Source organism: Lissotriton vulgaris, chromosome 4_1 (genome assembly GCF_964263255.1).
Source record: "Lissotriton vulgaris chromosome 4_1, aLisVul1.2, whole genome shotgun sequence".
Taxonomy (NCBI): Eukaryota; Metazoa; Chordata; class Amphibia; order Caudata; family Salamandridae; genus Lissotriton; species Lissotriton vulgaris.
In genome coordinates this window covers 562715107-562736517 of record NC_141691.1, presented here as the reverse complement: position 1 = coordinate 562736517, position 21411 = coordinate 562715107, and the positions used below count along the sequence as shown (strand labels likewise).

General features: G+C 41.2%; 1 protein-coding gene across 6 annotated transcripts in view; it reads right to left on the bottom strand.

The window, feature by feature from the left end:
- ARPP21 (cAMP regulated phosphoprotein 21) overlaps positions 1–21411 on the bottom strand; it is a 325940-nt gene that overhangs the window by 149400 nt on the left and 155129 nt on the right. For all 6 annotated transcript variants that reach the window (XM_086964746.1, XM_086964751.1, XM_086964752.1 and 3 more), the window contains 3 exons: positions 15387–15613; positions 6865–7095; positions 2452–2612 (listed from right to left, as the gene is read on the bottom strand). In XM_086964746.1, the coding sequence (XP_086820872.1) occupies positions 2452–2612; positions 6865–7095; positions 15387–15613 (619 nt within the window). The remainder of the gene's footprint in view (positions 1–2451; positions 2613–6864; positions 7096–15386; positions 15614–21411) is intronic.

Below are 21411 nucleotides of genomic sequence, written 5' to 3'. Positions count from 1 at the left end.
GTGAAAAGAAAACAATCGTAAAGTTCCACAAAAGTGTGAGTTTGCCTTTGTGAATGAGGCTCCGATTCTGTCCTTCTAGGGTTGGAGCTCATGACCTCCAGAACTGCATATCTGTCAAGAGATATTTACCAACAGAGACGCAAACCACCTGCTAGACATTGGCATGAGTTTTCTCCCTTCTTTGATTAACCATGCACAGATGGTGATTGAAAGTAGGTCTCTAACATAGAGGTGTTCAGGCAGGTATGAAACTAGAACACTAGTTGAAGCAGAAAGCATAAGGAACTACAGTATCACGTGGTGCCCGATAGAACAACTAAAAGTAAAGACTTTGTCAAATCCATAGAAGGAAATTCTCATGGGACATGTCACTCGTCCCCAAGTTGAACTTGGGGTCAACGAAGAACAACAGAAAAAAATAAAATGTGAAAACAGACACAGTAAGGTGCATTTATGTGATAAGATGTAAAGGTGCTAGGCACATAAAATCACATTATAAATTCAGACAGCAATCTCCCATGCTCTTGGCACCGAGGAGATTTAAGAGAACCTGCTTGCTGTTTTGCTTTTGAATTGCATTTTGCTCCAATGGTCCAGTCTGACAGACTCAGAAAGGCTCTCTGCCTAAATATACCCCAATCCCATCAATCTTTTCTCACCGCAAAATGCCAGGATAAAAAGGTCTAAAAGGTTTGAGGCTAATTGCCTGGACCTGGTGAAAAGAAAGGTCAGAAAAACAAGAAATTGCAAAGGTGGTGAAACAAGTAAGATCACAGCTCTTGCTCTTAGCAGTAATTGTTTTATTATTGCTTCTGACCATTCATTTAGAGCACCTTATTATGCAGATACCAATTACATTGAAATTGACCTCTCTTTCCTCGCTTTTGGGCCTCTTAAGTTGTTGCTGCGGTAGGTTGCCATAGATACCAGTAATAATGCATTGTCAGCAGTCAGTTGCCACCTCCCAACCCAATTCAAGAAGATGCACAGAAAGGAGAGAGCTAAAACTCCAGGACGAAAAACAAAGCAAAGGAGAAATTAATTTTGCTAAATTCACATTGCATGAATCGAGGCACCGGGTGGCCTTTTTCCCTAAGCATTGCAAAACATCATCGTGGCTGTGAATTTACTACCATCACTGATGTGTTATTATATTGGTTTCTTAAAGAGGGAATGGGGGCTGGGTGTTTTGAGGGAGATGTGCAGAGACCAAAGATGAGCTTCTACAAGATGGTGAACAGTGGGACAGAGAGTATCAGGCATCTTTCAGCTATAAAACATTTACAAAAGACCAATGTTGGACAAAAAAAAACCCTAGCACCATGGTCAGCATGAGACACTCAGCTGCTCGAGAACTACACACTCCAAGTACCCTTCAGATAGGAGAGCATTCGTGAGAAGCACGCGTATGCTTGTCACACATGTTCATGCAAAAATGTAGGCTGTGCCAATCGCGTCAAATATTACACCACTGACCCATCTACTCCGATTACCCCAGAGGCTGACCATCAGCTGATGAAGGTGTCAGACAGTAAATGGACTCGCCGACTTCCCAGATGTGCTCCCTTCTGACATTTTGCAAATTGCCGGTGTCATGAAACCTTCGCTTCCCTTAACACATCTAAAGGGGCAGTTTGAAATGTCAACACCTCAGCGAGAAAAACAGCTGTCACTGCACATTCTCCCAGGGCTCCTTTACTATTATTTTACGCAAAGTGGCGCAGCAAAGGAACTTGTTTTGCTGTGTTGTGTGGAAAGGAGAGAGCAGAAATATATGGAACATTTCTGTTCTTTTCTTGCGTTGGCGCATTGTGTAGTGCAAAGGTGCTTGCGTTACAGGGAGGATTGTTTTTGTGTGGGAAGGGATACCTTCTCGCACAAATAAGATCCTTAAAGGTATATTCCTCTTTAAATACTGTTGAATGCAGCACACAGGCAAAGAGAAAGTAGAAGGAGAAATAAAGAAATGTTTCCTCATTACGTCTGTTGCGTAAGTGCACCAATTTTGCACAAACCCAGGTTAACAAGTCTGTGTTAATGTGGCTTTGTGTCAAAATACATGCTCTACCCATATAACACCTGCCCAAAACAAAGTAAAGCAAGGCAGCATGTTGCCTTGCATTACTTTGTATTTACTAAAAGATGTAACTATGAATGGCACATGATTGATGCAGAGGAAACAAAGCAGTACAGAGTGAAGTAAACAAGACAGCACCATGTAGGTGAATAATGTGTGAAGAATACGTGATTGAGAAGTCTGTAAGAAATTTAAATGGACAGGTCCAAGTGTCCTATAGTTGAGCTACTGTACACCAGAGCAAAGCAAGAGAAAAGAAATAGTTGGTGCAAAAAAGGTGAGGCGATTATTAAAGTGTTATCATTAGCAACATTGTATCAATAGCAACATTGTTTTCAGTGCAAACTACACTCTCATGGAAATAAATAGGTTACCTGTGTGATAAGGTGGCCTGCTATTTGCTGTGGTGAATGCTGTTGCTGTGATGAAGGCTGCTGCTGTTGCGTCTGTCCTACAATCTGACTTCTTATAGGCTGTTGAGCACCCGGTGGGTTGTAGATTGCAGGTGTCCCATCAGGATTCACAAATGGCTGACCTGCAACAAAATTAATGTAATATGCTGAAAGGTTTCTTTTCTGAAGTTAAAGTCAAATGAATGTGATTACTGGCCGATGGTGGAATCTGCAATGCACTCTGTTTATGAGGTAAATTTGTTCGTGGGCAGATTCATTTTTAGGCACAAAGAACATACATGGCGTGGTGCCTACCTTTTCTGTATTCAGCCATTTTGGCAGCAGCTAGTCCATTCCCAGGAAATTGAGGTGAGAGCAGGCGAGATTGCCCTCGACCTTGGAAGATTTGCCTGAATCCTAATGTGTCTCTGTATGGCACCACGGAGCCAGACGAGAGGGGATGCCAGGGTATAATTACTCTTATAGCTTAATGCTTTTACTCTGCTTAAATGCGCAGAATGACCTATGCTGAGAACAACAGGGGTAGCCAAGTAAACAATTTCAAGAGCCCTTCTTGAATGTAAAATCAGAAAGCCATTATGGAAATGCTAGGCCCAAACTCTCAAGGCGATATTGCAATCCGACGGCTTTAGCAAGCTGACCCACACTTATCCAAATACATTACTCTAGTAAAGTACCTTAGAAAATGCAGAAATGTTGAAGTGTGAATTGACGTTTGAGGTCTCTTGCTCTAAAGTTGTCAGGATATCTTCATTATTAGATAGGTGTGTCACAGCGGCCAGAGTGGCTGACTCTGGAGCACGGGGCTCACAATTTGATTGCCAGCGACAGCTCAGCATCGTGTGACTCTGAGCAATAGCTCACTTAATCTCCCTGATGGACCCCAGCACCTTGAAACCCTTAAGGGGGTAATATGCTTGCGCTTTACAAATAGTAATTGCTTTTAACTGTATATTGAAGTGAACCAAGCCAAGTGAGCTGCTTAAAGGAATAATGTACTCAACCAGGTAGGCATGTAGCAGCTGTTGAAAAGATTACATTATTTGCCCCTTGTTGATTTGTAAGAGATTAGGATAAGAAATATCTTTAAACTACTAAAGAGAGCAGAAAAGTGTCAGGAAGATCCACTCCTGTAAAGGATGAGGGGCATATTTACGAGCCCCTCACTTTTTGGGTTGCAACAGTGGCGCAAGCCACCAAATCATATTTATGAGGCCACCCAAAACCACTGTGCATGGCTTTGAATGGCCTCGTAGATATGAAGCAATGCAAGGCACCGAAAATTGCTGCGTTGCCTTACTCTGCACTAGGAAGGCATTCCATGGGCATTGCTTTGGGCGTTCCCACGCAACACCCACAGATTTTGATGCATTCCAGATTTACAACACCATATAAACCTGTCGATGAACCCAAACCTTACTCCTTCCCAGGGGAGGCTCACCGGGAGATATAACTTTAATTCTCCACATTTTTACTTGTCAAGAATTTTTTTTATGCAAGAAGGGGCCCCTTCCTGCACAACAAAAAAATCTTGCATGCAACACAGGCATCCTTGCACCATGATGCAAGGGTGCCTGTATAGGCACTAGGCTGCCGAAACGGCACTAGCGCAGACGGAAAGGACAGGAATGTACCATATGCCATAGATAATGTGCATTCCCCCCTTTCACTTTAATGCAGGGCAGCACAGCAAGATGACTTCCTGCGCTGCCCTGTGTCCAATGCCTATAAGTATGCACGAGTCTTTAAGCATTTGATTTCTCTGACAATATCAGTCAAATCAACTGTGCAGATATTATGCAAGAGCATCTATTGTTTGTTGATACTGATGTGCTACCTTATGTCATTTTTCCCAGTTACATAAGCCCCTCAACAGACCTCCTGACAGGTAAATGACTGCTACACTTGGAGATCTCCACCAGCCCAGCAGTGATTCTTTGTATAGATAGGAGCCATCACAATGGAGGCTCTTGTGAAGGCAATAAAAGTTTGGTGCACAACCATCGTCTTTTAGGCTGGAGTGCAGAAAACCTTTTTGTTTTTAAAAACCAACTCCGAAAATGGCAGATTGATTTTGAAAAACAATGATACATTTTTCATTTTGCTGTTCATGATCACCAGGTTTCCCTTGGTGGTGATGGACTGAAAAAAAGTACATCACGCTGTCCACTCAAAGCAGGGAGTGAGGTCTTATGTCCTTATTCTGATGGCCCAAACCCTGTAAGGACCGTTGGAGTAAGTTTTTCAGCAACAGATGCCGAGGGTGCATAGTTGTTTGAAAGCTAAATATCCGCCCAACTCAGAACAGAGCAAGCGGACTGAGGGTTTGGTGGACAGATTCCAAACCAGACCCTTGATTTTATTTAGTTATGGATTACACAAAGCAGTATTTTACTATAGATTGTGCTATGCATGAGTGCTAAATATAAATATAGCAATCAAATAGCCCTATTTCTTATAATCCCACACAGTCAAAAGCTAAATATGAGGGACTTCACCTACGCTTAGACACAACAAATAGGATACTGTTCTGTCATTGTTTATTGCCCAAAAATAGCCTCCTGCTTATTTAGTTATTTTCACGACTGTCACCTTCCTCGGTCCACACTGAAGTGTTATACAGTAATGTTTCTATCATGTATAACACTCATTGTGATGTACAGACCTCCCTGAGACTTTATGAAGGGCGACGGGGATAATGTTCTATAAAAATAAGGTTGTGGTAGGCCCATGCAACACAAATAAAGCCACCTCGGCTCATTAATACACCAGTTCTGTAGAATCTTCTATGTGTATTCATTAAAAATATATCAGCTGTAAGCCTCATTGGTCTGCGTATAAATGTGTTCAATCAAACCTCCTTTATGCACTGATAGACCTGTTATGGAACATTCCAGCAGGAGGCCCCTGCAGGTGCTGGTGCATAATTATTTTGCACAATACAGATTCGCTATATCTTAATAGAAATTGGGTAGCCAGTACAGGTTTTATGAGAACTGATCAGAGACATTAACTATCAACGGTGCAGCAGGTGCAGTAGAACCATGGTCTCAGAGTGTGAGGGTCCCACTGCACCAGATGCCAGAGCTATAACTGTTAAATGACATCAATAATGGGTGGGCACGTATCCAATCAACCCGGAGTCCCATATTGCTTCCTTGAACTAGTGCTTTTACTACCATTGTTATACCACCACCGGAAAGTTTTGATTTGTTGTATGTACCCAACATGCATGAAAGGGGGTTGTGGGTGCCTAAAACAGTGAAATCGTATATACAAACATAGTCATTGTATGCATTTAAAGAAAAACATTTGAAGACTATACTATTCCTACAACCAAACTTGAAATCACAAGACAATGTTTCTGCTGACCCATTCTGTGTACTTTATCTGCATACTATCTTAACCTAATACAAGATATACTGGCCAAGACTAAGCATTGGTACAGCCAACGAAGACAATATAACATATAAAAGATATGGATATAAAAACAGTAGCAAGTAAGCAGGCTCAAGTTCAACTATAATTAACAATAAATAGTAATGGTAATAATGGTAATGTAGTTTCTTATATAGCGCACGTATCACCACAAAGGGTATCTCGGCGCTTGCTTTGGGAACCCGTCCTGGTTTTTCCCTGTGGGATAGCCCAGCTGGGCACCCCCAAGGTGAAAGCCAGGCATCCCGCTGCAGGGGCCGTAGTGGAGATTGAGCAAGCAATTGCCCAGAGTTTCAGAGCGTGAGCCCCTGATTCAAGTAGGCACCGAAGCGAGAATTATCAAGTCCGTGGACATTTTGGGCTCCAAACCCTGCCGCGTCTGGAATTGAACCCTGGTCCCGGGTGGACTTCTGCTACTGGGTCTGCCTACTCTAACCGGTGAGCCACACTTCTCCAAATAGTGATACAGTGTTTCTGAGAGTTAGGTCTACGTCATGGATAAAATGATTATAAAAGTGGAGTTCAAAGGCAAATGCGCACATGAACCAAAAGCATTCTGAAGGGAGAGCCGAATTTAGAAGAGAGGGAGTTTGATAAAGACATTGTTCAGATTTTAGACTGGGCAGACCTTCTAAGGGTAGTGCGGGAAGCTTGGCAAGATAAGGCGCAATAGAAAAAAATTATTTTCAAGGATGAAAGATATTCTACTCAGGTTTTTACTGTGTCTGATGAAGTCTGGGAGACTGTTGTCACCCATACCTCATAATAATACAAAGAAAAGACAAATCCCCATTCTGTGATATTAATTCATAAATCCATTTAACATTTTCAGGATATGCTCCCAGCCACCTGCAAGAAGTCAGCATTTCGCACACAGTGAGGCTGTCACTCTCCCCTCCCTAACAGTAGGATTGGTAGACAGAACTGGTGTGTTACCTGTGTGTGGATTTAGAAGAATGCTGCCAGGAGGAATGCCTGCAGCATCCAGTGGAAGTAGAATGTAGCTGGTGCTGCTTGGTGTCACCTGACCACTCATTCCATTGTCGGAGTACGAAAGGTTGCTTGTCGAACATGCTGATAGGCCAGGGACAAGGGGTGAGCTTTGGAGAGGTTGATGTGTTCTTGACAAAGACCCTGAGGAGCCAGCACTGCTGGAAGATTCTGAACCTGTAAAAAAAAGGCAGCTTTGTTACAAAAGGTAAGCATATTATCCACTTTAGACAACAAAGTGATGTTTCTTTGTAAATATTATATGGTAAGTATTGTATATCATAGCATTTGAGACACTTCAACTAAATCAGCGTTAAAGGAAGCATACATATCAACTAAATCATCCTTAGAGTCAGCAAAAATAAGTCCTGCGATGATAATCAATTTTGTGAAATCTCTTCTGATGCAGCAGAATTGCATTTGTAGATGAAGCCATCCAGAGAGCTTAAGTTATCTGAGTCCACTGCAAACTGTGAAATAGCACTAAAATGCTGCAGGTCAATAAGTTGCAGTGGGAAGCGTATTGCGTTCTACCACTGGTAACTTCAGGAGAAAATATTATAAACCCTATTGTTCGCAGTATTGCTTTCTTCCTTACAGATTGCAAGCATATTGAATTATCCTCTGGTAACCGGGTGGGCGTGCATGCACTGAGTCAGAGTGCCAGAGGGTATAATATACTGAGAGGGTATGAGAGCAAACGCCATTTCGTGTGCTGTTCCTCAGTCAGATTAGGCATGCTCAGTTTCCCATTTTCTGTGTACCCAAAAAACGTATCCCGTTAACCGACTGTAGCACATATTCACGAGCTGAACAAAACATTTATGGCTCAGAAAAAAAACGAGGAGGAAAAACGTGCTTACATTTTCATGTAAGGACTGGTAGAATTGCCAGACTACCTCTACTTTGTCAGGTTTACTTCACTTTTAGGAATAGGAGAAATTGTGGCACAGCATCTTGAATGCACAACGAGCTGTAATCTAAGAACCTGCACTGGGAACCACTTTATTCATCAATATCTGAATATTCAAATGATTCGGACTCGGGGGTGGTAGTGGGGGGGGGGGGGTTAGCAATTTATATTTAATTTTTATTCAGTGTTAGAAAAAAGTAAGCTCTTCTCTTTAATAAAAATATATTGTAGACACTGCTGCATGTTTTATAGCTTGCTGGGGAAAAAAACATCTGGCATATCTGTGCTAAACCCGGTGGTTCATCGGTTTTATTTCGATAACAGAGGGTTGTTGTTTTTTCTTCTATGTCTCCATAGAATAAAGAATCCAGTTTTATATTATGCTTTGACCACCTCAAAGAAAGGCTACCACTATCTAGACTGGTGAGTTAGGAGTGATATCACAATAGACCCTCAGTTTGTCTTCTCTGAGGGATTTATGGGAACAGAAATAATGTATACAGCAAAGCAGTGGTGTCTAGGATAGGTCCAGAAATGCCAGCTTCATGTCAGATTTTTAGGATACCTAAATAAGATAAATATCAATACAGTTAATCCAAGTGGGATTTATTTATATAAACGCTGGTTCTCTTGAAATGGCGGCTTTCCAAACTTACGTGAGACAGAGCTTAAGGGCAAACGTCAATGGTATAGAAGGGAATTATCTCTCGATATTTTTCAGGTGAACTGCCAGACAATATTTTCAAGAGTTCTCAATCAGTAATTTATGATTTTTCACTGGCAACTGTCTCTTGGTGATAACATTTGAGAAATATGGTAGTGTGTTTGTCATGGGCAGAATGCCCTAAGCCTGATACAACAAGTGAGCGGCGATCTGCGAGAACACTGGTCTCTCATCCCTCTACCATCTGGTGTATCAGAGAGCCCGACCCTTGGAGTGGATGAAGGTTACGGCTCTCCATATCATGGAACCAGACTTCAGTGGTTGCCCTCCTTGCAGTAGGCCCCGACAGCGCAGGGGCTTGTATGTTGAGCCAAGCAGTACTCCCAGATGCTATGAAGATGACACCGTAAAACATAAGTGTGCAATGTCTGCTCAGAGAGGCAGGATCCCTGCCAACTTTCGGTATAAGCATTGACCATGTAAATGAGATCCATTGAAATTCACTGTATAAAAAGGCATCTTGTGTAGCCATCCTAAAAATGTAGCATATATCCCACCTTTATGAATCTATGTCGCATATGCTCCATAATAAACTGGCATTTTACTCTTGAAGCTTCACTTAAAGACTCATTTTATCATAATGTAAGAACGTATTGAAGTGTCAGGAACATTAGAGTACTCTGAAGTGTACCAAACTGTACAGTTCAGTGCTTTAAAAGGTTTATGAAAGTGATTGAAGCGTGGGTAGACACTTTGCTGAACAAATTGCTCCAATTTAGATTAAAGCAATCCTTCGCACTAGTTATGTAAGATCACTGCTTGCACTTCTTGACTGCTTTGATCGATAAAGTAGAACGTTATTTGTGGTCTCACCAATGTGGAGAGATCCAGCAAACAATTCAATTTTTTTAGTTCATACTACAAAGTATAAAGGATAGTGTGCTAGGTGGGCATGCAATAAATTTTGAGGACTACCTCATAGGCTATAACATACAGCTATCATACTTATTTAATATTGTAAAAAGGTGTTCACAACAAACACAGTGTTAACTCAAATGCAAAATAAGACTAATCACCTTGCAAGATTGATGTGTGTGGACAAACATTTTTAAAAAAAAAGAAAGAAACAACAAAATAACACTTTGTCAGTGTTAGAAATGGGGGTCTCTAGTTGGCAGAGGTAGGTACCTTTGACCAAATAGGGACCCTAGCTTCTAGTCAGGAAAAGAGGGAAACACACTGTAGATAACCCCTGCTCACCCCCTTGGTAGCTTGGCATGAGCAGACACGCTTATCCCCAAGGCATTGTGTAAAGTATTTGCCTTTACACCCACAGTAACACAGTGAAACACCACAAATGGACAGCACACAGGATATTATAAAAAATAAAGTTATCTTTATTGAATTTTAGGCAAGACCAAAACAACAGAAATTCTGCATGCACAATTAACTTTTCTTTAGGAATGTCTTTGATAAGGTTTGTGGTAAGAAAAAGGAAAATAAACTTGTAGAGCTAGTATGGATGTAAACTAGGTTCCAAATCTATGGAAACTCACTTTAAAACGTGTTCTTATCAATATTGGGCACGTGTCCCTGGTGTGTGGGCCTCTCTCACCCTTTGATCGGGTTTAGGCCAGTTACGGCATTTACAGCCGAAATGCTGCCTCATAAGTTGGGTTTTTAGTGTCAATATGCTCCTGCTGTACTTACAACTGAAATGCTGCCTCAAAGATTGGGCTTTAGGGACAATATGGCCCGCTGCATTTGCAGCCAAAATCCTGCCCCCGGAATGGTGGAGAAGCGACAAGCTCCTTGGAGCGGGCCCCTTTACCACAGCTCGCCGGTTGTGCCGGTACGGGCCGTCAGGGAAGCTCCTGCCGTGGAGACTTCACTTCGGTGTTGCCAATCGGGGCACTCTCTCACTCCCACCCTGCTCAGGTAGTAACACACAGCAGCGCTGGACCGGGGTCCGAGCGTTTACCTGGGGGGGGGGGGGGTTGCCTCGCTTTCCTCTGTCCACACGACAGACATCACACGGAGCAGCTTTGGTGCCAGCAGCTGTTCCTCCGTCAAGGGGAGACTCTGGTTGCCAGGCAACACGCTGGAGCCCATCGGGTCATGGCTCCCTCTCTCCCTTGGCATGTAACTTGGGGCAGCGGCTGTGATATTTCCTCACTGGTGATAAGAATTAGTTTCCCAGCATGCAACCTAGGCCAGCGGCTGTGGCGCTTCTTCACTGTTAATCACAATTAGTTTCCCCAGCATGATCACACGGGCCAGCGGCAGTTTAAGATAGCATGCAGCCCTTCCTGGATTCCTTACGGCCATAAGCTGGGTGCGGGAACACACACTCAGCAACGCAGAGATCAGGAGGAGGGTACTTCTCAGCAACACGGGCTCCGTGATGGACACAAGCTGGGTGCAAGCACACGCACACAGCAGAGGCAAGACACTCTATGGAAATTTTTGTATCCCTGAGTTTCCATAACAGGAGGCCAGCTCTTCTCAGGCCCTTGGAGTCTTGCTCCTTCAGTACAAAACACACAGCAAAGTCCTTGGCAAGCAGGGGGGACACAGCACACAGCAAAGTCCTTGTCCTCTCCACAGTTAAATCAGTAAAGTGCAGGCCATCCACAGAGCACAATGCAAGGGCATTACTTCTCCTCAGTCTCTTTAGTTCTTCTTTAGCAGAGGTTCCTCTTGATCACAAAGTGGTCTAATTCTACAGGGGTTTCAGCTCTTACTTTTATACCCCAAAAGTCTTTGTTCTCTATGTGTTAGGGGTCCTGGACCCAGCTCAAACCAGTTGTGGGTGCACTCTGCCAGTGCACAACTTCTTCGTTTGTGAATGAGGGCCTCGGTCTTCAGACGCACTTCAGACGAGAGGGAGCCAGCATTGTGAAAGGCAGGCACATCACTGTTTATGCCCAGGTGCTACTCGTCGCACCACTCCAAATACAGATAGGTCGATTCAGCTTAGTGCTGACTCACCCAGACTATTGGAGCCAGCCCAGCCCCTGTCATTCTCAAGCAAGACAGTCAATCCACAAACAGGCAGAGGCACACAGAAAGGTTGAACAAGAAAATAGCCACATTCTAAAAGTGCTATTTTCAAACACAGAATTTTAAAACCACCTTTACTAAAAGATGTGTTATTAAATTCTGAGTTCAGGGATACCAGACTCCAATTTCCTATCTCACTCCTATGGGAAGATATGCAGGTAAATATGTTACACAGCATTCCCCATTCAGTACCATGGGCAAGATAGCCTTTCAATAGTGAAAAACAAAATTGGCAGTATTTCACTAGCAGGACATGGTACACACTTGTACATGTCCTACTTTTCACATACACTGCACCCTGCCCAAGGGGGTACCTTGGGCCTGCTATAGGGGTGTCCTATTTGCACAGAAAGGGATAGGTATGGCCTGGCAAGTGGGTGCACTTGTCAGGTCAAAATGGCAGTTAGCAACTGTACGCAGGCACTGTGGTGGTAGGCCTGAGACATCTCTTTGGGTCTACTCATGTGGGTGGCACAATCAGTGCTGCAGGCACACTAGTAGCATTTGACTTACCAGGCCTGGCATTCTTAGTGCACTTTACTAGGGATCTACTGGTAAGGCAAATATGCCAATCATGGATAACCAATCACCATAACAATTTATACAGAGAGCACTTGCACTTTGACACTGATCAGCAGTGCCAAAGTGACCAAAGCATCTAAACCTGCCAAAATGAAATACAGCATAGCATCAAAAACATAAAAGGTAGAGGCAAAAATTCAGGGAAAACCACACTAAGGATGCCAGGTCTAACAGTCAGCTTGGATTTTATCTATGGTAATTTGTACAATACTTACATGCAAAGGCGGATCAAAAAACATAATTTTACCCTCTATTGTATTTATGGTTGTCTAAGCATTAATATAAACACACATTCATAAATCATCCATAATTAAATACTATACAAATCATAAAATAATGCAAATTAAAATATTCATTTTTCATTAAATGAATTTCTTATCCTAGCACGAACAAATCAAACATTACATATTGCAAATATTTCTTTAAATAGAAAGTGAAAAATACAGAACAACTGAGAAACAGATGGCAACCTGTTTAAAAATATGTAAACATATACACTTACATCAGCGATACAATGTACAATAACACAACAATGGTTCTGTGGGTCTCTTCGTTTATGTGTAAATCCAACCAAAATTCAACCTCTATTTCATCTATCAGTAATACTCTCTTTACAGTACAGTACAGTACAGTAGAGTAACCAATGATTGTTTTTTGGACTGGTTCATTTACTGCAAGTTCTTGGACATCCCTTGTGTATATGGATCACACTTTTGGAGCACTGCGCCATCTGCACTTCACTTAATTTCACTGATGTTCATATGGTTGTTTATGAATAAAATACAGAGAGCATTACTGATGGAAGAGGTAGACAGTGACTTTTGGTTGGGTTTACACATAAATGAAACGAGAACCACAGAACCATCATTGTTTTATGGTAACCTGTTTAAAAAGACACATTGGAGATGGTCTCTGCAATATTATCTTAGATACCTTCTACAACTCCCACAATCAGCTAGCTTCAGATACAATGCAATATCCTTCTAGAAGATTAACAATACAAAGGCAACATTTTGAAGCCAGCCCCTAAGTAGCTGCATTCGATTGTCGCCCAAAAAGCCTAGCTTACAAGAATACATTTTAAATCAGTAATTTGTCATTTTGTAAATGAGACTTCATTGTAACTTTTTATTGACATATATTCTACAAGTAGCAATAATACAGCAATATGTCTGTCATAGCTCATTCCGCCTGCAAAATTTAATGAAGTAGCAAAACCGCTGAATAACCCACTTCTGAAACCCTAATCAGGAGAGGGCATCTCAGGCAAGGTAGGACTCAAAGAATGCAGAGCCCAGCAGTACAAGCAGTATTGCCGGAAGTTGTTTGTGTGCTTGAGACTTCAGAAAACATGAGGCAAGCTAGCACACCCTTGGAGATCACTTGGGGCGAAGGCTTAGTCCAGCTCTCCTTAAGCAGAGTCAAGGAGCAGCAGGCAGTTGGGCAACAAGCAGAAAAGCAATCCTTCCCGAAAGACAGTCCAGTTGAATCCTTTAAGCAGAACAGCAGTTCTTCTGACAAAGGTACAAGTAAAAGATCCAGAAGTGCCCAAATTTAGGGGGTCAGAGACCCAATACATATATTCAAAAGTGCCTTTCATGTAGGGTGTGACTTCAAAGCAGTTATCTGACGTGCATAAGGATCCCTTACATCCCAATCCTGCCTGCCAGGCTTTCTGGGGCGGGGGCAAATTAATGCATTGTGTTTGGACAGGACACTACCTATTGAAGTGTAAGTTTCTGCCCATCCTATTCCTATCCACCCAGGAAGACCCATCAGAATGCAGAAGAATGCAGATAAGTGCTCAGAATGCAAATGAGCCTCACCTTTCTGTGTTTGTGGCTGACTAAAGAGAATGCACAATTTGTAGATGTCAACCAACCCAGATGTGTATTAGAGACATGCAGTAAGGCACAAATAGCATTAAGTGCAGAGAAGTGTCCAGTTTCTAAAATTTGTATTTCTAAAACAGTAATGTAAACTCCAACATCACTAGTAAAGTAGATTTATCATTACCATTCAGAACATATGAAACATGAAAAGCTATCCCTCTCGGAACAGGAATTACAGCTTTAACACGTATGGAGGAATTCCCAATGCTGGCCTTTGTGACGGGTAAGCCTCACAGTAGTAAAAAATGAAATAGGCTGTTTTTCACTACCAGGACATGCAAAACATACAAGTACATATCCGACCCTTTACTTACATGGCACCCTGCCCCATAGGTTTACTTAGGGCCTACTTTAGGGGTGACATTTGTGATAAAATGGGAGTTTAAGGCTTGACAAGTAGTTATAAATGACAAGTCTAAGTGGCAGTAAACTGCACTAATAGGCCTTGCAATGGCATGCCTGAGACAGGTTTGAAAAACTAATTGTGTGGGTGGCACAGCCAGTGCTGAAGGCCCACAAGCAGCATTTAGATGACAGGCCCTCTGTAAATGGTATACTACTTTGAAAAGGGGCGTATAAGTAAACTAAAATGCCAAACAGGTGTAAACCAATTATACCATGTTTAGAGGAGAAACACGTGCACTTTTGCACTGGTCAGCAGTAGTAGAGGGCCCAAAGTCATAAAAGCCAAAAGGAGGTCAGAAAAATAGGAGAAAGGCAAACATTTTGGGGTCTCATATGACTTTATTGTTTCCCAATTCTATAGAATGTTTAAATATTATTAGATCAGACCAAAAACATGCCTCTGAAACCTCCACCTTTAATCCAAGCATGCAAAATGGAATGAAACAAAGGAAGAAGAAACACTATTTTAGTGACATCCCATAAAAAACTCTGTTAAATCAGTATTCCTTGCTATTACCTTATATAACAAAGTTACATTTTGTTGACCCCTTCAGAAAGAAAGAAAAATTACACATTCTCCGTCACTTCCCTTTCTTTGAATAGCATTTTAATTTTTGCTTGTGCAAGTGTTTATCAGTGCTTATATGTTTACACTGATGGGGGTTGTTTACCTTTTGGTGAGGGTTTGTCCGTTATTGTAGGTTGAAACCTAAAGCAGGATAGACAGCCTAATGTTAACTAACCTAGGTCTCCAATAATTCTGTTACTTGCAGATAACAGATTCAAGTTGCAGCAGGTTGGCACCCACTGAGAAAAAACTAGGTATCTTTGAGTTGGGTAGCAATAATATATTCACATTTCTATGAGGAATCCAACTGTGGGAAAATCATTAAATATTATAGATTACTCTCAGCATGCAATACATATAAATGCAAACTGGAGTAGTTACCTGTTTTAGATAGTTTTCCAGTACTTCTGTTACTGGATGAGCTATCACCCCTTGTCAGCACAGTAATTCCACCAAAACTTGCAGTCTTTGTAATGGCTGGCTTTAGATTACGACTGGAGCTGTCTGAGTCTGTACTGCTCCACGGTCTTGGGTCTGTCCATTTCAGATCATTCTCTGTACTACTTTGCCGACTTCCGGAGGCCCTGCCTGTGCTGTCTCTATTACCTCTGTAGCATGACAAGGGTTGAAAAAAAGACAACAAGAAAGATTTGATGAGATTACATTTGATGTCAATATATATATATAGTTCCACTTCCTTGGAAATGCCGGGACACAAATGCGTCGGTGCACCACAGGGCCCAAGGTCACCCCGTCATCCATTCAGTTTCACCATGCTTCAAAAAAGCATGCATGCACTCCTTGAAAAAACCACCAATAAAGTTCTGCTTTGAATGATTTATTCCAGCATAAGCCAAATATTACCCTACGCGTTTCAGCGATAAACGCCTTGGACCCATGACCAAGGCGTTTATCGCTGAAACGCGTAGGGTATTATTTGGCTTATGCTGGAATAAATCATTCAAAGCAGAACTTTATTGGTGGTTTTTTCAAGGAGTGCACGTGTGCTTTTTCGAAGCATGGTGAAACTGAATGGATGACGGGGTGTATGTATATATGTATATATATATATTATAAAGTTCCAACCTGGAAGGTGCTCTCAGTCCGCAAAACAACACAACACCGCTGTGGTCTTCAAGGGTGTTTATTTGACTAATCAAATAAACACCCCTGAAGACCACAGCGGTGTCGTGTTGTTTTGCAGACTGAGAGCACCTTCCAGGTTGGAACTTTATAATTGAATTACCGGCTTGCTCGGCCGGCATTGGTGCCAGCTCCCGAGGGGCCGCAGTCAGCGTTCGAGAGCGGACTTTGGAATTTATATATATATATATATATATAAAAATATATTTATATATATATTTAACCTTGAAGCTTTATGCAGAGGATGTTCTTAAACAAATGGACATACACGGATGTGTTGAACATACAATCTACAAAAAACAATTACACTCTTCAGTACAAAACATTTTACAATGGCTTTGGTGGATTTCTCACCTTATACAAATAGTTGTATTTGTGAGAAAACCATACTGGCCAATACAATAGATGATGATATATATAAAGAAATTAGATAATCCATAGGCAAAAGTAGAGCAAAGTATACACTGGGAAAAATGATCTGCTACTGAAACAAACAAAGAAGTTTATGGGAGGAATGTTAAAATAATGCAGTCTTCTAAAGCAAACAATACCCCTCTTTAACACAATACAGCAGTGAGATAAAGATCTGAAACATTATTGGAAGGGCCAATTTCAGTGCATGTATGTGCTTAAATATAAAACGTTATATGTTTAACCTGCATCACCCCTTAAAGTTTCCAGCAGTAGACAAGTCATTGGACAAAGGGTTGCATAGTTTGGGTGAATATTTTCATTTAATAGGAATAGATGTACTACCAACCAGAAAAATGTTGAAGGTTAAAAGCAAATCATATTCGAGAAAATGTTGAAAGATAAAAGTCAATCATATCTCAGAAACAAACCCTTAAATAAAGTAACATACCATTGATACAATGTTTTTGCTATTGATCCTTATTTTTAAACATCTATGGCATCTCAAACAATAGAAGCAGCAGGTGCTCACTATACACCAACAGCCACGGTGAGGTACTAGTCGGGATGTGGCTGCCATTTCTGTTCTCTCCTAGACCTAGACCCTTGAAAGATACTTATTTTCCAATATTTTAATATGTAGCATTTTATGGCTGCAAGGAGCGCAGTCACCATGGAAACACTTTTGATAAACTCCAATGAATCTCTACTCTCCCTCTCTTGCCAACAATTCTGCCATGTTTTAAAGTCAGCCTATCCCCTTATGTTTTGGGTTTCTCTGTTAATTTGATGCTTTGCTTTCTTTACACAACTAATTTTGCATTGATACAATGTTAGCGGACTTCCATGGTCCTCAATAAATTCTGTGGTCAGTGTGAATGTACTTATGGTTAGGTTAAACTAACTAGAAGAGGATAGTTGTATTAGAAGTGTAGTATTTTAGGAGCAGTATACAAAAGTGAATAAAAAGGTGGTGGTTAGTGTTCCACAATTAATAAAGTCACTAACCTGTTAGGTCCAGGCAAAGGTGTCAGTAATTTAAATCCCTGTAGCTATGGCACAGAGCAGACATGCTTAATTGTGTAAAATCGTGTAAAACATTTAGAACTACCACAACACAAAACAATTACATCCTGCTCCAGTTTAGAAAAACTGAGTAAAATGTATTAAGCAAAATACCACCAAAATTTGACCTGGGTAAAATTTGAATTAAACTAATATATCTTGTATACTTTTGGGAATTTGGTGTTACTTTAAAATAGGCCATCATGCCACTACTCATAATTATGCACTTTTGACTGTAAAAATTTACCACAAATGCATCAATTGCTGTAAATGTTTCTCACAAAGGTACATGAACAAACGAACAGGAGCAGTTGTTAATCAATATTCTTTTGATTTTTGCATTTTTATTAATGTGAAATGCATCCTTGCACCAAAAATAGACCCACAGATGCATTTCGCACTACAATATAGCACTAAATGATGGGTTTATACTTTGAATAAATATGTGTAATTTCTCATAATTTTTATGAAGTTTCAGGTAATCATGCAAAAGGAAATTATGCAAATTTCACACAACCTTAACCAAAACGACAAAAGCCAATTAGGGGAACTAAAGATACACATTTGTAAAGATTTAAAAGAAAAAGCAAAAGGAAAATGCAATGCATTAGTCAATGTTTGTGGGTTACCAGGGTTTAGCTGTGATTTCAGGCAACCATGATGGAGCGGAGGTTGAATGCATTCATTAAGTTCATTCCAGGGAAAGATTTTACCTTAGGACCTGGGCTCTATATTAGAAGTTAAAATCCCAAGGTTGCTGGCAGGATTGGGGGAAGCTGGACAGCCATTGGATGAGATCCTGCTGAAGCTATTTGTTTTGGTTGGAAAAGCTCAGACTTAGAATTTCTTACCCAGTGAAGTGCCCTGGTAAGCCAGATTCTATCCGCTTAGACTTAGGGCCTGATTTAGAATTCAGCGGGCAGCTTACTTCATCACAAATCTGACAGATATCCCATCTGCCATATTATTAATGCATTATATCCAATGTCACTTGTAATATAGGGAATGGGATATGCTTATGATGGAGTAACCCACCTGCAAAACTCTATATCAGATCCTTAGTCTATTTTCTGAAGCCCAGAATCCATCAGCAGTGTAAGACTGCAGCTGTACACCATAGGATCTATGAGACTTGATCCTTCTTGCCAACTGCCCCTTGAAATGTACCTGAGGCTAATGAGAAGCTTCAAGTGGGAGAAATAGTACAATGAATGTGTGCCTTTGCTGAATCAGTGCCAATTGGTTGATCCTGGTCCTCTGGCATCTAGAATTTAGAATGCTTCTAAGTCTTAGAGCTATTCAGAGATTGTATTATAAGTCCAGAATTTCAAAGAAAAGGTTCCCAGGACCTCAACGAAAGCACTTAGGTGTAACAGATCCCTCCAGCAGAGGCGAACCAGCAGGGTCCACTGCATGTCTATTTGCCACATTTATTGTTGTCACTAGCTAGTGAGCAGAGGTGACTCCAGGCTCCTCCCTAACCAATGGGTTGCCCTACTGCAAAGAATCCCACAGTGCACCTCACCATTAAAATCCAAGATGTGGAAACTCTTTCTACCTTGTGCAGATCCTATGTGCCCTCCCAAAGTTGTGGCCAAGGACATGAACAGTCTACTCTTCTGTGGTCACTTAAAACTGGTTCCAGGGCAGCTTCTCCTGCTGGCTAGGGCAGGAAAGGGTTGCCTTCTCCAGGTCTCATCTCACCTTACAATTACTGGTGAAAGGGCAAGCCTCTTTACATGTTCATGACGCTCCTCCGACAAACCTAACTGGACTTCCTCATCATGACCAGACCATTTTCAATGCTCTGGGAGATGTTTTCATACCTCATTAAGCTCAAAAACTGGCTAGACAGCTGCTGGAGAGCGAGCGCAAATTAGCCTCCAGGAGCGTCAGCCAGGAAAAAGTTTACTTTCTAAAAGTCACTTTCCCTATATATTTAATACAAATCTGACTCCACCATTGAACTGGATATTTTAAATAGACATTAACAGTAGTGGTTGAATAATGTTCCTATCTAGTTTCAGATCTGAGATAGACTTAATATTTTAGTCTGTACTTTAGCTTTCTCATAGGACAGCCAAAGTCGTCCAAAATGAAAATAGCCCTTGATGGATTGTCACTGCAAGGACATGGTAGCATTCAATTTCCACATGCCCCACATTTAAATACCATGCACACTATCTTGTTGGGTGCAAGTCCTATATATGGGTGACATATTTTAAAAGGAAGCATTTTCCACTATCAAAATGGTTATTTTGACAGGTCAGGCTTCAGGTTTAACCTGCAGCAATCAGGCTACAATGGTGTGACTCACACCATGTTTTGCTGTGTCACATTAGCAAAACGCACAATAAATGCTGCAGTCCACAGGTGTCATATAACTTTCCATGCATTGGGTGTATATACTACACCATATACTAGGGCCTTATATGAGAATTAGGTATGCTAATCAGATATGCAGCGTAGAATTGGGTGGAGGTGATCACACGAAAATAGGCATTTTTTCCCAGTCTGCATTTAGACTTCAGAGATAGGAGAAATCATTTGTTTAAATGCTGGGGAAAGATAACTAAGTTCTTTACATTTAGCATTACCTGGAATAGACGTGGGAATCAGTCTAATTATTTTTTTATATTTATGGGACCTGAATTTCAATTGGATATGTTTTGCTTCCAGTGGGAGTGCCTATACTGTGTATTTGGTAGCAGATATCAGTGTATTGTTTGTAATGCTGCTGTTAGAATGTTAACAGCTAATCATCTTACTTGGGTGTAAGAGGGACAGTAGGATTCAGCAAGCAAAATCAACAGGTCAGTTGGGGCTCACTGTTCTCACAGGTTACCTGTGGAGGTATTCTGACACTAAAGCCACCAGAGACGTACTTATTTGACTATTACCCTATGTACATGGCCATGGCTAGAAGAGCTTACTCCATTTGTCAGTGAGATGCCTAGCTGAGAGATAAAGTGCAGTCGTAGGATTGAAATGAGTTGCGAGGAATCAACGTGGTGGCACTGAGAAAGTGATATCCAAATGATAAAAAGACTGGTGAGAAAGAAAAACAAATGAATGATGGAGTGAATATGTTTGATTGAGTAGGCCCAAGAGATTTATATGCCCTTATCCTTAACCAACAACAGATAGAGACAATGTACATTCTTGTTTCTAGTCCATATTTTGGGATCCTTTACTTGCAAGCAGCAGAAATTCTCTAGAGTGAGATGCTACCAATTCAGATGAACTGTCGCTCACTGACTGGATTATAAAGCACCAACTACAGTACACGTGTAGCTAATATTAAGCTCTTCAATGTGGCATAATCACACTTCCAAGATAAATGTTCTGAGAATCAAGCAATGTCATTAGCAGTGGACAAATAACTAAGCACTCAAACATTGGGATACACCAATGTTGTGTTTACGTACTCTCAAGTAACCCAAATGGTGAAATAAGTTGCTATATGTTGAGTTTCTACATGTTAATTGGTATGTTATGTGGCGCAATATTGCATAACTGAGAAGTGGTTGGTCACAACTATTTAATCATGGTGAACCCTGGGGTAACGAGTGCCCATTCAAGGAAATAGCAGAGGGATTCGGTAAATATTACATACATGATCTTCAGGATTATGTCACTGCGTGTTTCTACCAAAAAATCCTACAGAACTCAGGTCACTGTTGTTTATAATCACATCGCTATCCTATTTCTTTTCTGCTGTTAGTAAGTTAGGTGATTGTGGAGGGCAAAGGGCATAAATAAGGCTAATATTTTTGTGAAATTTTGC